Source organism: Charadrius vociferus, unplaced genomic scaffold, assembly GCF_000708025.1.
Source record: "Charadrius vociferus isolate BGI_N301 unplaced genomic scaffold, ASM70802v2 scaffold583, whole genome shotgun sequence".
Lineage (NCBI taxonomy): Eukaryota > Metazoa > Chordata > Aves > Charadriiformes > Charadriidae > Charadrius > Charadrius vociferus.
In genome coordinates, this window is record NW_009647690.1 from 84,121 (window position 1) to 102,864 (window position 18,744).

The 18,744-nt window shown below is 39.8% G+C and overlaps 1 protein-coding gene across 1 annotated transcript in view; it reads right to left on the reverse strand.

The window, feature by feature from the left end:
• KIF16B (kinesin family member 16B) overlaps window positions 1-18,744 on the reverse strand; it is a 126,302-nt gene that overhangs the window by 14,629 nt on the left and 92,929 nt on the right. The window contains exon 25 of the mRNA XM_009881419.1: window positions 3,730-3,813. Coding sequence (XP_009879721.1) covers window positions 3,730-3,813 — 84 coding nt within the window. The remainder of the gene's footprint in view (window positions 1-3,729; window positions 3,814-18,744) is intronic.

An 18,744-nucleotide genomic window follows, 5' to 3' on the forward strand; every position in this document is an offset into this window, starting at 1 on the left:
TTCACTTTTCCTAAAAACGCTGTATTAGCTTATTAGCTTTTGACTAACCCTGTGGAACAATCAAATAAGCTTTTATACCATACTGCGGCTATAACAATACATCTTCTGTGAGGTTTGAAAGAGATTGCAATGGGTTTTCAGCAAATCAAGGTATAGGATCAGGTAGAAAGCCAACTGAATACAAGTCATGTTTCTGCTTGTTGCCAAGCTCCAATGCCCTTACCTGACCAAATTCCCACCTGAAAAACATTCTATCATCAAAATGCTGAGAAACCGCGTCCCTTACAGAGGCAATCCATCCATTTACTACTTTCCAGTTAGCCCATTGAAGTGTGCCCAAGGTTCATGCCGGACTGAAAGCCACGAGGCAGTAACAGCCAGTATTTTAAATAGAACTGGTGCCTGTGCCATTTTCCACTATCGCACTTTCCCTGCCTGCCAAATACCTTCCCAGTATAACTCAAGATGTGCTTTGAGCCTTCAAACCATTATGTGACTTTGGAAACCATCACTACTTAGGTGGTTTCTCCCACTCTTCACCAACGAGGCCGCAGCTATGTTGGCTGAAACTCTCCAACCATTGGCAAAACCAGAGCAAACCACTGCAAAATATACAATGAAAAGAAAATGCCATGATTAGAGACCCAGACATAAGGGGGCTTTGACCAGCTTGTTGCATCAAAGTCTTCATGGCAAGGATAGTACCATTTGCTTGGCTCCTTCTCCTCTTTATTTAACTCCCTCTTAGCCATGGAGGATCTTCAGTTTGCCCAACACCAAGTGATTTGTCAGCGCTGTTGAGTGGCATGGCCACGTGCACTATCTGGCATATGGCAAACCACTCATATGTGGCCATATTATATTATTATGTTTGCAAAATATATAGGTAATAAAGTCTTAATTACTTAATTTAGTTAAAATAGATACAATTTAATTTTAAACTAAAAACTGGCTATACAGAGAGCTGTAAGTACTACAGGACCATGATCAAAGCATCACTACACACAGCAGTTTTAACATTACAATAAAATCTGTAAGTAAATCAATGAAAGGTCAGAAAGATTAAGGGATTAAATTTCTTACTGGTACAAAAATATGCAAATTGAGTACTAGACTGGAATGTGGCCATTCCTTTATGCCCTCTATAGAGGACATGAAACAAAAAAACAGATTGCTTTTTGAGCTACACGTAAGACAGGCTCACATCAAAAGTCAGTGGGTGGATGCTTTGTTTGTAGATCAAAGAAAAGGTGAAGTACATAGAAAAAAATTCAAAACATGCAAGAAAAGATTCCAGTTGGAAGCAATCTACTTTTATATTCATTTCTCTAAAACTCTCCTTAATGCTACTTTAGCTCTACAAAGAATATAATTCTTAATGGCTTGCATGATCAGGTAATCCCCATGTGGCTACAATATAGTTGCGGGGTGTATGGTTTAGTCTTTGTTCACGCCTCTTCTTTATTTCCCAAAACCCCACCTCCTGCCCCCGGGCTGCAATAACACACGCATTAACATAGAAATATAAAGACCTAATGTGTGATAGAAGTGAAAGTCATACCATCCACATGGCACTGCAGAAAAGAAAAAAAAACCCAACCCTCATATACTCAGTAACCTTGTCCACCATAAAATTAATTTTTAAAACTAATTGAAGAAAAAAATACGTTCAGAAAGGTGGGTTACAAAATAAAGCTCCGAGATGCCTAAATATTACTTTCCTTCTGTCATAGGATATTTGGATATAGTAACTATGATAAAATAGTAAATCTTCAGCTAACAAATTGCGTTTAAAGCAACAATATTTTTTTTAATCTTGTCTCGCACAGAGACCATCTGTCTACAGTGAACACTTACCTCATCCACAACCTTTCCCCCTTAAATAAATGTACCTCCTATGAATATCTCTAAAGAGACGCTTTTTTTCCTAGACTAGGATTAATTTTTTTTTTTTTCAAGGCATGTTTCATTACTTTGCAATCTACTGCTGCCATCTCCTGCGTTAAATGAGGCAGCAAGTAACTTCATAGTTACAAGCAGGCTATTTAACTTTGACCATATGGGAATGGTTTCTGTTGGTCAAGCAGAGAGTACTCCACCTAAATACACCGTAAAAGCCCGTTAAAAAGTCGGCATTACCTCTAAGTGACTCCGTCGTTCTGCAATCACTCGTTCATCCTTGTTTCCAAAGAGCTTCTTCGGAGGGAATTCTAACGTGGCAAGCTGGAAGACAATAAAGGATGAATCGGCATCAGAAGTGACAAGCTCAAATGAGAAAATTCTCTCTAAACTACGAAGCAACTGGGAAAACAAAATGCCAAATATTCATGAGCTACACTATGATCTTCAGTTTGCCCAACACCAAGTGATTTGTCAGCGCTGTTGAGTGGCATGGCCACGTGCACTATCTGGCATATGGCAAAACACTCATGTGAACAGTGGTCATATTATATTATTATGTTTGCAAAATATATAGGTAATAAAGTCTTAATTACTTAATTTAGTTAAAATAGATACAATTTAATTTTAAACTACAAACTGGCTATACAGAGAGCTGTAAGTACTACAGGACCATGATCAAAGCATCACTACACACAGCAGTTTTAACATTACAATAAAATCTGTAAGTAAATCAATGAAAGGTCAGAAAGATTAAGGGATTAAATTTCTTACTGGTACAAAAATATGCAAATTGAGTACTAGACTGGAATGTGGCCATTCCTTTATGCCCTCTATAGAGGACATGAAACAAAAAAACAGATTGCTTTTTGAGCTACACGTAAGACAGGCTCACATCAAAAGTCAGTGGGTGGATGCTTTGTTTGTAGATCAAAGAAAAGGTGAAGTACATAGAAAAAAATTCAAAACATGCAAGAAAAGATTCCAGTTGGAAGCAATCTACTTTTATATTCATTTCTCTAAAACTCTCCTTAATGCTACTTTAGCTCTACAAAGAATATAATTCTTAATGGCTTGCATGATCAGGTAATCCCCATGTGGCTACAATATAGTTGCGGGGTGTATGGTTTAGTCTTTGTTCACGCCTCTTCTTTATTTCCCAAAACCCCACCTCCTGCCCCCGGGCTGCAATAACACACGCATTAACATAGAAATATAAAGACCTAATGTGTGATAGAAGTGAAAGTCATACCATCCACATGGCACTGCAGAAAAGAAAAAAAAACCCAACCCTCATATACTCAGTAACCTTGTCCACCATAAAATTAATTTTTAAAACTAATTGAAGAAAAAAATACGTTCAGAAAGGTGGGTTACAAAATAAAGCTCCGAGATGCCTAAATATTACTTTCCTTCTGTCATAGGATATTTGGATATAGTAACTATGATAAAATAGTAAATCTTCAGCTAACAAATTGCGTTTAAAGCAACAATATTTTTTTTAATCTTGTCTCGCACAGAGACCATCTGTCTACAGTGAACACTTACCTCATCCACAACCTTTCCCCCTTAAATAAATGTACCTCCTATGAATATCTCTAAAGAGACGCTTTTTTTCCTAGACTAGGATTAATTTTTTTTTTTTTCAAGGCATGTTTCATTACTTTGCAATCTACTGCTGCCATCTCCTGCGTTAAATGAGGCAGCAAGTAACTTCATAGTTACAAGCAGGCTATTTAACTTTGACCATATGGGAATGGTTTCTGTTGGTCAAGCAGAGAGTACTCCACCTAAATACACCGTAAAAGCCCGTTAAAAAGTCGGCATTACCTCTAAGTGACTCCGTCGTTCTGCAATCACTCGTTCATCCTTGTTTCCAAAGAGCTTCTTCGGAGGGAATTCTAACGTGGCAAGCTGGAAGACAATAAAGGATGAATCGGCATCAGAAGTGACAAGCTCAAATGAGAAAATTCTCTCTAAACTACGAAGCAACTGGGAAAACAAAATGCCAAATATTCATGAGCTACACTATATGCTATTAGCAAATATCACATTACACATTTCGGCTGACGTTATTACGATCTGGTCTGTAATACTGCTAAGATAACAACACATTTTGTCATAAATGAGTGACAGAAAATAAATTTAGGAATTAGATTCATATAGATTACAAAGTTGCAAACTGAATCTCATGTGATAGCACCAAGTAAGAAGTAAGAAAGATCTCTTCAGATATCGTGTGTATCTTACGAGACTGCATTCAGTCTCTCAAAAACTGTGGTCTCCAACCATACTGTCGTGCGATTTGTGTGTCTTTTCTTATGTTGCATTATAAACGTAAGATCATTGGATCTAAGAACTATCACTGAAGTTATGCTGTGGGAGATGGCATGGCTGGACTCCAGCCAACATCTGAGCCGGACCTGAGGGACCTTTTGCTGCGCCCTGAACTACGACTTCGTCCTTCACAGTGGGGGCAGGCTAACAGCAGGCACCTACACTGTGATGGCAGCTAAGATGATGGGAAATGGGACCTCTTGAACTGTAAACTCAACCGTAGCTCAATCGTATTCAAATGTGTGTCCACACTGGAAGCTGGTAGCTCTAATTTCTGAAGAGAAACCACACGAGCAGGCAAAATCCCATTTATCACACACTGAAAATGAAAACAGCACAACTCCTACACCCAACTATTCAGATCTGTCCTTTTAGGAGTTCTTCCACAGAGGTGTTCAAAGCTATCTTCTCATTTCTTTTTCATCCTGTAGGAACTGCAGCAAGCTACACTGGTAAGGGAGAGAGTGAGGGAAGCGTCTTCCTTTTTTGTACACCAACAAATCAAATGCTTGAACAAGTTCCAGCCAGCTATATCTGGAAAACACACAAAAGACTCAAGAGTTGGTAACAAACACCAATGAACTCGGCCTGCTAAGCCACCGCTGCTGGGAGTGATGCACAAGAAAGCAAGTCCTCTGCACACAGTTCATGTTTGCACTTGAAGGTGTATCAAAACCAGTTTCTCCCGAGCTCTCGCTGTATGAGACAGAAATACGCAACCTCCCATTGGCATTGCTGGAGTTGTTTTGCCGGCGAAAGCCCTGCGTAAAAATGCCTCCTGCAGGAATTCCCCCGGCTATTTGATGATATTGAACTAATAAACAAGATGCATCAATTTCTAGTGTATCAGCACATCCAGGGCTGTAGAGAATTTATGGCTGGTTACAAGGAGCAGCAATATACTGAATTTAAGGAGGAGAGTCATTATGAACATTGAATGTAAGTATCTTTAAAATACAGAGGTATTCTGCAATACAAGTAAGTTATTTCCATTCTCTGGTTCAACTCCAACTTGGGTAATTTCAAGAAATGCCTAGAAATCTTCAAATGAGCGATGTGAGCTGATGTGGGGCATCAGAGGAGATGGAAAAGATGTCTGTTCTGCATCAGTCTCTCCAGCACACCCCAATTATATCCCTCAAATTTCTCCAACCATACTCTTCTCGGTGCGCCTGCTTCTTCACGTTGGCAGGACAAGCAGTACACAACCAAACAGTATCCTATAATTACGTCCTTGGGACTTATTTTCACTGCATTACTCACTCCTTAATCTATACAGGATTATAAGTGCTAATGTTTTCAAGGACTTCAAAATCCCACCCCTGCAGAAATTATATTTTATTAAATAGTACTGCATCATGTCACTGCCAGGAACAAGCAAGGTAAAACAAGCACCACCACAATCCCCTCCTGGCCCTAGGGAGATTGTTTTTATATTTATTTGCTAATAAATACTTTCATTATAGAATTTTAAAATAGTGTCTGTTAAAAAAGAATTTGCACAAACAAAAAAAAACCCTATTGCTGCAATGTCCTCAGACATACTGTGTAGACTCAAAATATTACAGCTAAAACCAGGAATTTCTTTATCTAAATTAAGTTTGATTTTAAAAGGCATTTGGGGACTAAGTCTAAAAAATTTTGGGACAGGCTTTCCTAACCAGTTAGCTTTCTGGATACATCTTAGAAGAAAAACCGTTGCATTTTCTAAAGCCAGCAAGTTTTGCTAAACTCATTCAAATGGAAGTAGCTACTCACATAGTTTTAACTTTTCCTAACTCCCAGATCGCTACAATGCAGAAATCTTTGGGACCAGGCCAATGGAAGTCCATTATTACAGTCCTGAATTTAATACGTGGAAGGCCTCAGCCAGCCAACTTGGCTCTGAAATGTTCAAAGTCACAACATGTACCTAAACGACAGTCATAGTTCCATTGCTGGTCAAGACCCAGATCTGAATACTTTGGACTTAGGGAACTATATATAACAAAAACCTCCAGCCAGATCAGAACGCCGATGTGCCAAACATATGGCACACATAGATATGTTATTTATGTTTGTAATACACGTATGTGTGTACAGAATATACCTATACATACATATATGTACCTTGGAAGGATTTTACATCCTGCAGAGGGTACGTTACAAAGGACTGACCGTGTACTGCAGTCACCATCTCTACGGGGCTGGATGCAGAAGGCGCACAACCTGCTGGAACATTTGTATCCCACTCTCTCCCAGGGGTCCTCCGGCCCCTCTTTTAAGCCAAACGATTGGCAGATATCCATCTCACAAATAAAAAATGGAAACCATTTCTGTCACACAACAGATGACCACCCAGCTATATGACAGAAAAACCTCCAGCCGTAGATTTCATCATCGCTTCAGCAACTCTCGGAAACCCGGAATTATTCCAATGCATTCTACTCCACTACATGCCAAGAGTCTAATCCCCACCGAAATGAAAAAAGACAATTCAAAATTCCCCACAGGCTTAAGTTTCAGGCTGTCCGAACAGTTAATACGGACACGACAGCACCAGTTGCCACCCAGTTCACAGCTTGAGAATTATCTTTGCAACGTGAGAATCAGAAGCATTCATGCAGCAATGTGAATTATGCAGTCCTCTATGTGACTGTGTAATTTCACTGTAACAGGAAGCTGGTCTATTATAGTATATTTATATAAAAATACAATATTAAGATATTTACCAGAGGTAGTGTGCTTATATATACATGCCACTTATCTCTGTCACTGTTGACCGACAAAATTACTGCTTTAGCATGGGGAAAAATACACTGGTGCAGGAGTTCCACAAATATGCAGAGTGACAATAAAAACGTTCTTGGAAGAGGGCAGGTTTAGATTAAACATTAGGAAGAAGTTTTTCACTGAGGGTGGTGAGGCACTGGCACAGGTTGCCCAGAGAGGTTGTTGAGGCCCCATCCCTGGAGGTGTTCAAGGCCAGGCTGGACGTGGCCTTGGGCAACCTGGGCTGGTGGGAGGTGTCCCTGCCCATGGCAGGGGGGGTGGAACTCGGTGGTCCTCAAGGTCCTTTCCAACCTAAACCATTCTACGATTCTATGATCCTGATTTTGGTTTATAAAAAAAAGAAAAGAAAAAAGCCCAGCAATACAAACATACTGAAGCAATGATAAATATTATGATAATTGCCTATAAAGATCCTGATGTATCACTTGACATACAGACTCTGAATGTAATCGCGTGCAATTCAGAATCGCAACGATTCAAGAGAATTTTGAGGTTTATTTAAGACACCTTACTAATTTATGCCAAATTACAGTAGCAAGTATTGCAATAAATTCAAATTTTGTTATTAGCAGCGCTACAATGCCTTTAAGAAACTACACAGTAACTTCAGATGAGGTCACCGCTGCTACAGGTTAATGCATACGGTACAGTATGTGACTGAGCCGCATTTGTTCTGTCACTTAAATATGTAAGAGATCCGCAGGTATGGATTTTGCATCGAGATGTTTGCCTTGGCTCAAACACTGTAAGAGAATTTCACACGATCCAGACTCAGGAGTATAAATTATTCTTTTAGAATTAAATGGCCGTGTACTCTCTGGCTCAAATTAATTCTTCAAGGGTCACACCTTGACTATGAAATGAATGTTTTGCGGCAATACAAGGCATAACAGTGGGAACTCTACAGGTAGCCGGGAAGATTTTTCTACTTTCCTGAAATTTCTGAAGCGCGCCCCTCCTCTCCCCGTCCCCCTTGCTGCAGTGGCAGTGAAAGCTTTTGGCAGTCAGTCTTTTTCAGCGGGGATGTTTTGTCATTTTTTAGGGCTGCTGATGAGGTGATATGTTTTCTGTCAGGGGAAATTAAGTGGCATATTCCCCAGCCTGACAAGAAAAGAAAGCTCGGATGATTTCCTGAGAAGCTTCTGTATGCAGTGTGCAAGATTTCTAATTTTTATTTTGGCTGCAGAAGCATTTCCCCACTCTACGCAATTATAGCATCGCTGCGACACAACTTCCATCACGTACACAGGAGTGCGCGCACGCGTGCATATGCACACCACGGGCAAGGCTGGGACTACTCGGAGACCCAAAACGCAAAGCCAGATAATATTTTAAAATAGTACGCAGACACCTCAAGACTGCATATCAGCACTCCTAATGTCTCTTAGACATTACACTTTTTACAGTTAACGATGTTTATCCTATCCGGCAATCGTTGCTAGGCAGTAGCAGTCTTAGGGAGAGGCAAACAGTCATTTGCAATTTACTCCCTAATTTCTTCATAATAAATAAAGGCTGTGTTTTATTTCTGGGTCGTGTATCACCGGAGGCATGTTATTTGTCTGTGTCTCAGCAACCTCATCTGTAAGAAACGATACTTACCTACCATGATACAGTATTTGTGAGATTAGTACGATCAGGTCTAGACAGTACTAGGTCCGGTCCTCAAGGGGAAGGTGCTTCATACCTCGCAAGTATTATTCTAGTAAATTTTAAATGGCTTAATCGATTCCTATACTTCCCTCACATTTCAGCCTGGTTTTAACAAGGTTATCGGCAGGCGTTTAACGCTGGTAAGAGCAGATGGCAGTACAGTAAGTGACCCTTTTTTTAGTCACATATTTTATCTCATATACAACTCTTTGACCTTAAGATTCACCTACTTCTGGAAACAGCTTATACAACATCTATATCAACATCTATATGAAAGCACGCTCTTTTTAAAAGTGAAACCACACATCTTCATCACCTTCAACTACTGAGCCCCAGGATGAGATGCAAATATGGACAGTGGCCTTTTGGAAGCCAAGGGAGCGCAAATGAAGGCTCCAATTCCACGAAAGGCTGTGCCTGGGACGGGGTGCGCTCTCATTTCAGGACCTTTAGAAAATGAAGCCATCACTATTTGAAGGATATCTTTTAATTTTTATTATATTCAGTCGGAGACTTTTCACTGACATTAATTGAAATTTGCTAGGTACCTGCTGGATTTAATTCAGTTCAGGGGTTTTACGGTACCGTGGAACATAACATCTTAATAAAAAGTCTTGTACAGTACTTTGCAGATGATACTTCAATATATAGTGGGCCAAAGTAAAATACCACATAATACAGTCATGCAGGCTTGTCACTTCTGAAGCGTGAAATTTTTCGAAGTGTTATGCTCCCTAAACATTAAAAAAGTGCCATTTTCTGCCATCAAGCAAAAATCTACAGGATTGAAACATCTCATTATTTCTGGTGGGTAAAATCTATGTTTTAGTGCCTACAATATGGTAAAAGTTTTGGGTTTTTTTTTTTTTTTTAAGAAGAAAAACAGGGCAGACATTGATGGAGGCTGAGTCATCTTTAGTCCTTCATCCCAAATTCTCTTTATACTTCAATGTTTTGATATATTTAAATGGGGGGAAAGGGGAAAAAAGAAAATTAAGGAAATGCTAACTATTAAATTAAAAAGTCAGTCGTCTTTAACTCTCATGTTACTTTTACAACTCTGAATTTTCTCATTTTTCAAAGGGCATGTCTGACTTTTGATCCTTTGTACCAGAAATCTCTGTCACAGATGAGAAAAGTCAAAGAGAAGAATGTGGCACGGTTTTGCAGCCGGCGTGGCTGCACCCGACTTGATTTTGCAGTGAGTAATGAAAGAAAAAACTGTCCTACTTTTAGTTTTTGATGTTTAAACAAAGTAACTTAAGCCTCAACTTCTCAAGATGTGCTAAGACTCCCAGACTCTAAAGAAATTGGACAAAAGCTGTATTCTTAACTAGGACTTGCACAAAATATTTAAGGATTTGACAACAAGGTGAAAAAAAAAAGCTTAACTTCGATATTTTTGCTAGTATTTTGTCTGAAATAAATCACCTATTCTACACAATTTCATATGAGAGCCTTAGGCAAAGGGAAAAAGTTAACACTTAATGAACAGATTAATGGCTGCTTTATAAATTATGCCAAAAAAAATGAAATAAAGATCAAATATAAATAATTTGAACATACACTATCCACTAAAAAAGTAACCAACAAAATAATTTAAGAACCGCCTAAGTCGTATTTTCAGGTGATATAGCTCAAACTATTTAAAGTTCAAATGAAGTTTTTCCAAATATGAGCAAATAAAACTCTAAACTTCATCTCCTTTAAAAAAAAATATTAACACAGTCCTCCATCATGTAAACCCTACAGCGCTTCCCCAATACCTATGCTATTGGTAAGTAAGGTCTACTTTACCCCCTCCAGAACGTATCCCATTGAGGCCAGAGTGTACTGGAGACTCTGCTAGGGTTAACCCGCTGGGAAAGCGATTGTGCAACTTCCCCACTGTCCTCAGACTGGCTACAATTCCTTGCCTTTTTCCTACTTATCTCTCCAGAGCATCCCCCGTATATGAATATGTACCTCCCCTACACCATTCCCCTGCCATACTGGCACCCAGACATGCCAAGAAGCACAAGCACTTACGTCTCCTCCCATAAATACATACGCAGTTCTGTTGTGAGTCCTCTCAAAGTCTGGATGCTGTGACTAACCCCCACAGCTCATCTTCTCTGGATTCACCAATACATGGGCACCTTCTCAGGATGCACAAGTTCTCATAGCTCTGCTGTCTAATTCTGGGTCTCTCTCTGAACTTTTAAGATCTTCCTGGCGTGCTCGCCAGCTACCTTCCTCAGACAGCCCTAATTTCTTCTCCAAGGAACATTCCAACTTCATCCGCCACTGAAGAGGGATAAGAACACAAAAAAAGACATCCACCTCCTGTGAACTTCCCTGAAACCTCCCTCTGATGATGCAAAATTACCAAGTAGCACTGTACACCAAAGATTTCTCTTTTGCATTTCACGAACTGTGCCTCACTGTCTTCTAATCGTGCCCACTGGCATATCAAACAATCATCCACAATTATCAAAAAGGTCAGAGAGTCCTCATATCCAAGTTTCTCCTTTAAACAAGCAGGCTGACCTAGACTCAATACACATTTTTGGAGCTCTGGCAAGATGTGGAGGCCACTGTTTATCGCATTATTTTAACTCCATTTAGTCTGCCTCCTGCTATTGAGAAAAATCAAATTAACTGCAGCCAAAGAAGTTACCTTGCGTTACAGAGGTGTTTTTCTTTTCCTTAAAGCAATTTCCAGACTAGTCAGAATAATAACATACTGAAATAGAGCCATAAACGATGGTCAATATAGTGTTTGACAAATTACTTCATCGCTTTGTTCATTATAAGCAGTACAACAGCATTTAAATACAGGATAACTATAAAAATGAGCGCTAGGAAGTATCAAAGTTCATGCAAACCTTTCACAGCTCTATAAAATTATGCAGTTTAGGGATTTTAATCTATCTTATGAAAAACAGAAACTAATATAGCCAGGGCATCTTTCTAAATATAAACCACTGCCTGCATAGCTCAGAATTATCAACCAAGGAACAAGGGATGAAAACTGGCCCAAACTGGCAAAGAAAAATATATTAAGTTCTCTATGCAAACTGTAGGAAGGCAGAATAAGATGGTGCAGAAATAGTACACACCAGTCCAAAGGATGTAATTGTCTCGCATGTAAACCAGTGAAAAACAAATTAAAAAAAAATAAATTATTCGTACATGTATTTGGAAAATAAGCAAGAAAAAACTGTAACATGCCATGTCCTTGCAACCATGATTTTGCTCCCTTGTTTGTCTATCCCTTGCCCCAAGAGAGAATTCTCTGGGGGAAAAATACCAGTACCGTGTGGCAGACCATGGTCTAAGACAAGGGTTTGTGCTGACCTAGAGAGTCTATGGACAAGTTTAACACATACTCTCTTGCCTTTTAGCTCATGATTTTGCAAACTAAACATTATTTTTTTCCATATAGTCTCAGGCCACGGAGCTTGGTTATTTCTTTAAAGAAATGGCAACAACCACTGGGTTTGCAAGGTCATGTCTTCCAAGCTCAACTCGTTAATCAATCTTCGTCAACGCATGGCTGAAATCCCACTTCTCAAAAAGAAGGTAAAAAGGAATTTTCTGGTGCTCTCTGCAGGGTTTATTTTGCTTTCAACAACGATTTGGGATTTGATTGTTTATCTTCCCACTGGGATTTCCAGCAAGGTTGCGGAAGCCTCCGGGCAATGGTACACGGTGGGCGACGGAGCAGATGCCACCTTGGCTGTGGCTACACACAGCCTGGCCCCACTCCGCACCACGTTCCTGCCGATGCCACACTGGCTACCAGGCCACTTCGATCCCACACTGAGAAGTCACAATACCATTTGGCTTAAGCGACAGAAAGAGGTTCAGAGAGGAGACCTCACCATAGCAGTTTTAACAGCTCTTCCAAAAAATGATTTGCTTGTTGCCTACGAGCTCATCTCGGTGACATCTGGCAGCATTTATGAAACATCCCTGTCTCCTGTGGCCAACTGGTGCCATAAATTTCAGTCACCCTCGCCTTTGAGAAATGCTAATAATGAAAACTCATCAAAGAGCAGCAATAATTTCTACTGCTGACTAGCTGGATGCCTTTCTCGCCACTCAAAATTAATGGCAGATCTCAGGGTCTTAAAGAACAGCTGTCACAGAGAAATACACCTGCAAACAAATCCGCAGTACACCTCCAAGTTTGATTTGTTATAGATAGAAAGCCGCAACTCCCACGACAAACTGGACCGCTGACAAGAAGGTAGCTAGCCTTCTGTGTCATTTCAAATGATAAAACCAGCGAAACGCAGGGCAAGTACGCAAATGGGAAGCTTAAGAGGAACTACTTAGTCCCCCTTCCAACAGCGAGAGTGATTGATAGTCACGTAGGTTATACACAACTTTTCGCTTATGTCAGTCTTACAAGCACTATAGAACGAGTATCACATGATTAAAAACGAGCAGTGAGCCTCACACAAATTTGGGATTTTCATCCCGCCATCACTGTTGTCACTAGGTAAAGCTTAAAGTAACGGGATAACCAATTACATGTAACAGAAGATACATTTTCAGGAGCTTGCTTGGCAAAGAGTTTTGAATCTACAGGACAGAAAAAACACCTACGGGGAACAGAAACATCCCTGTTACTATCAGTTTCACAAGCAAGACCCTATTTAGCACTGCTCTTGAGATCCTAGAGTCATGGTGGCGGGTGAGAATAGATATTTGTTTCCAAGTATAATAAAATTTCTTGATCAAGCGCTTGAAGACAAATGCTTAGAAAGCAAGACCCATGTATACACCACACACGCATGGGAAACTCAAAGACACACTAAATTAAAATGCCACGGTATAGAAGCCAACATCATTATTCAGGGCAGGAGAGAAAACAGGGATGTGTTTAACTATTGCAAGTATTTGGGTTTGGATTACACATCAGTAATTTCACAGTTACTGTCTGTCAGATGCTTTCTAGAAGGCTATAACATTTCTGTCCCCAACAAGCACTGCATCACTGAGTCTGTGTACGAGTGATGCAGCTCCACCTACACAAGTTTTAGTAACCAAGAAAGCATGGGAAAAGCTGAAAGACCACATAATTTTTTTTTTTTTTTTTCCTACAGCATCCTTACAATGAGTTACAGCACATAAGAGCTTTCAGGTACAATCAGAATGGAAATGATGCTACTCTACATATGTAAATAAAGCCCTGCAATACAATAGCTTGCAATTACTTTAACAATACTGGTAATATTCAAAAACTGAACTTAAAAGTAAAGGTATTCTTACTTATTCCCCGATACAAAACTAAAAATAAAATTGGAGTTAGAATTGAATGTATAGTGAGCAATTTAAATTACTGCTAAAGCTTTGCTGCATTTTTTTCCCAAAAAAGACATAAGGAGACTAGGACATGCAGCGTTCAGATGCGGTTTGAATGAAATTCAAATTATTTAATAGAAAATAGAGAGTGTGCACTCAAACAGCCTCAGAGTGCCCACACTGCACAACACAAATCATTAAAGTATCAGTAATATCCAGCAGGACCTCCAGCAGTACCTACAACTAAGTATCATAGAAAATAATGGACTCAACACAGAAAAAAATGGCCAAGCACAACTGTAGCTTTCATTCTTTTTATCATTCGCAGCAACATAACCATTTATAGATAACCATGAATTAATTGAATGTTATAACACTGGCTCCCAAAGTTTGGCACCTGTGACAAGTGTGCTTTTTCATCTCACTTGCACTCGCATCACCAACATCCCTGTAACGAATTTTGTTTTCCAGACGTGGCCAGACAGCTTGCCCTCCACACTATTATTTCTGGCTTCGGTTCTGACAGTAAACTGGACAACATCCTCCACTTTCAGTCTTCTCCTGTTGACATTTTCAATTCTATACCTGCAGCTCAATATTCTTCCTGAGAGCCACTGCTTCTTTATGTTTATTTTCATATTAAGCCACAAGAGATTGTATTTTATTGATTTTTGTCATGCAGGGATGTCTAATAAATTTTACTGCTTGGGTTTTCCTGCTTTGGGCTCAGCAGTGGGATAGACAATTCTCTCTTGTAAGATGGAGCCTTCTGTATATTCTGTGTTGCAGAGACAGATGGTAAAAGACTTTTCCAGATTTATTTTCTTTAATGTATTTACATTACAGCAGTCAAGAAAATATCCTGAGAGCCTTACACGAAGATCTCATTGTGAGTACAAAACCAAAGGCTTTTAGAAACTCATTTCGAAACTATACTATCAGCTGCACAGGTCTGAGGAATTTGTTTTCTCTCTTTCTTCTAGAGTCAACCAATTTTTAATTAAGAAACAGTATTATTTTCACCATATCGAGTCTGAAAGCTCATTAGCAGGAACGTGATAAAATAATATTTATAAAACACCCTTAAAAAGTGTCTCTTGTAGATTGTAACAATGCTAGCCATAAGGTTGGTTTTGATGGGGATTTTTGTTTGTTTGTTTGTTTTTAAAATCAAATTCACCATTTACCCAACCTAACATATGAAAAAGGGGGATATTTACAACAGACCACTGCAGTTCCAGTTAGCGGCTCTCAATGTTTCACTAGTAATCAGCCTCTCTCGGGCGGACCCTGGACCTGACTTGTCACCTCACTCTGCTGGCCGATCCCCGACTGTCAACGGGAGCAGACGCTGTCACTGTCCTGGCCCTGCTCAGGTTCTGTTGGACCATGCCCTGGCCACCGAGGTCCCCGCTGCGACCTGTGCTGCAGCCACCCTCAGCTCCCAGCTTGTCTTCCCTTGTGGAACAGCCCCGATCTTGCTGCTCCCTGGCAGCCGTGTAGGATCCTCCAGTGAGAAGCTCAAGGAAGGAGACTCCCCTCGGATGCTCTGAAATGCCACGTGAAGGCACTGATCTCTCTATAGTGAAGCAAATGGGGCCTACGGAGACAAGGAACCTTCAATTTAACCTTTACACCCCAAAAACATGAATGACGAGGTCAAAACCTCAGCATAAAATACATATCATCTTTGAGTCTTCATCAACTTCTAGATAAACTATAAACCATAAACGTATATTAAAATGTGTAACAACTGTTGTCATATAAAGAGAGGAGAAGACTGTTTTTCAGGAGCTTTTCTTTCTTGCAGAATACATCAGTCTTATCTGAATGGGGCCTCCATCAGTGAACAGTCGCCTGTACCGCCATCCTCTTTAGATAATGTCACTCATTTGCTTAATACGGCAATGCCAAAATAAACCGCTAAATATTCTTACTGTGCTGCAAAATCTGCAACCTGCATTTCCCTGTTCATTCTCTCAGTGGTTCGAAAGAGAGGACAATCCTGTAATATCCTCCTCAAAAGCTGCCACGTGGGGCTCAAGAGAAGCTTGGTATAATCCTCCAGATTAGGCAGTGAATAAACTTTATCACAATAGCTTCCCATCTGTAGTTGGGTCAGTAATACTGTCTATATGTGTAAAGAAAAAAATGCAACAGGCAGCACAGTTGGAACCAGACAGTTTTTGCTACTACCCATGTTCTTTGTTCAAAATTAACCCCAGTATTTTCACAAAAACTAGGGTTTGAGCTGCGTCATCATATCCTAAAATCAACTGAAACCAAAGGATTCTACTTGAAAAGTCTACTTAATCTCGCAGCATATCCCTGACCAACACAGTGAGAGTAAGTTGTTCTTCACAAAACCCGTAGAAGACAGCAAGACTGTCAATAACAGCTAATGATTAATGAAGAACAAGTCTTAAAGCCATCCAAAGCAAGGCAATCATTAAAAAAAAAAAAGGAAGACCTCGCGAAAATTCCAATCCTCCCCTCTGCCTTTCACTAAGCAGGAAGAAAACAGAGACACAGAGTTGCAGCCTAAGGCATTCCCCAAGCCTAAAGAGAGTCAAGGACCAGCTAAGGAACAGCTGAATCTCAGTGAGCACCAAGTTCAAGTTACACTCTCCGGGAAAGGTTCTTCTCAGAGGCGTTCCTCTCTTGCAGGTAGCTGTCATCCACCTAAACTAGTTTACTGATAGAACAACGTGAATATTTTGATATCACGCAAATTCACTAGATAATTGAGCAGAGCCTTGAAAATCCAATTATCAAATAATCAAAGCAATTATTCTGTCAAATGGTGTGTGAATTATGAGATGAAGGACTTGGCCCTCTCAAAATCCTTCTTTTTCCAATTTCTACATTACTAACGTACAAGACTTTTGCACAGCACAATCAATGAAACCTGGCACTTGATGTCTGCCTGCAGGTTTATCTTGTCTCGTGCTGAATTTATCAGAAGACCTATAAAGCTAATGGCATTTTTCCACAGAACTGTTTGGAAACTCACAGGTTTTGTTAGCTGCTCAGGACAGACAAAAAAAAAAAACCAAACCCACCCAAGTCTCATCATTGACCGAAACACAGGAAGGAGAAAGGGGAATGAGGAGAGGCAGAGAGAAACGGTATTTCTGCAGAATTGCCTGTACCAAGCCAAGAAAACTTTGCTGCACAAATCTAGCACCCAAACCAACAATAATCACAAATTAATCCCAAAGCCGAGCTTTCACAAGGCTCTTCCACATTCAGATTCAGCTTTGAAACAAGAAATTCACACACTGTATTTTCCCCCACTAGAAATAGATTGGGAAATGCGAATTATTGCTGGAAGCAAATACGCCAGGGGGGTTGCTGTGTCTCAGGTGCTCCAGTCCCGGTTAGCAACTATGAATTCAGAGGGTCCGCATGGAATAAATACACTTCCCTGTAACCAAACTTGCACTGAAGTACACGATATGGTTAGCAGCGATGTTTTTCCACACTTTCCTTAGGGGAACAAATTCTCCTGTTCATTTGCAGACCGATGTACTGAGCAAAGTCCTAAAATTTCTTTTAAAAATAGCAGCAGTCAAAAGTCTCGTGCTGCAGAAAAAAAGGCCAGATGAAGCCTTTATGGATCTACTTCTTAAATCACTTCTGTACCTTGTGGCAAACTAGAGCTGATATGGAAGTACTACATAGGTAAGCCTGTAGGCTTTTAGAATGCTCTGAACATAATTATATTAGGAATAGGAGCTGGAAACATGTATGTGACAAAATACGCTTCCTGTGTATGTACTTCCTGGCTGTTATAGGTGACAAGGATACGAATGCTAAAATTATCTATACCATAATTACTGTAATTTGTACTGAATAAAAGTGAAGGCTATAATCACATGCTTGTATAATAAGTATTATAAGGTTTACACACAGATCTGTATTCTAAAAATTACTACTTTATTTTTCTTTCAATATTTATGGGAAGATACATTACCAAGGCTAGCAAAGTTCCAGAAAGTAAAAATTAAGGTCTGCCATTAGCTTAGGATATATACTTCAAAAACTATTTTTGAAGTGCTTTTCTATAGACTTATAATTCTGCCAGAGATGTTATTTTAATACACATCGTGGCATTTGCTATTTACAAGCACATCAATGTTGCAAACAATTTTCATTTTAATCTGTGCCCAAAAATACAGTTTCCACCTCCCCAAAAAAGCTTTTTAACTGTTTATGCATTCTTGGTGCTTGTCCTAAGGTTGTCATATTAAATTTGTTACTCCTTTTTCTAAACGTCAATCTCAACAACCATTGAACTTGTGAATGGATTAGGACTTCAGTCACCACAGGATCAAGGCTCTGGCATAAGCCTTGCAGGTTTCAGAACAAACTCATTTTAAATATTGTCTTAGAAGTTTTTATTTACAGTTAATTAGAGCTATTGTGCTTTACACTACTTACAATTGAACATTAGAAGCATCCAAATGTCCAGAATTTTGCATCCAATGTGAGCATACTACCTACATCTTATATATTAATTAAATATACAGTTACGGATGCCAGCAAATGAGAAAATCCAATGGAAAACCAGCATAGCTTCAGGCCGGTCAGCTCTGATGCAACAAGCTTTTGACTTTATCCTGGGCTGCATCAAAAGAAGTGTGGCCAGCAGGTCAAGGGAGGTGATCCTGCCCCTCTACTCCATTCTCGTGAGACCTCACCTGGAGTACTGCATTCAGCTCTGGAGTCCTCAACATAAGAAGGACACGGACCTGCTGAAGCGTGTCCAGAGGAGAGCCACGAGGA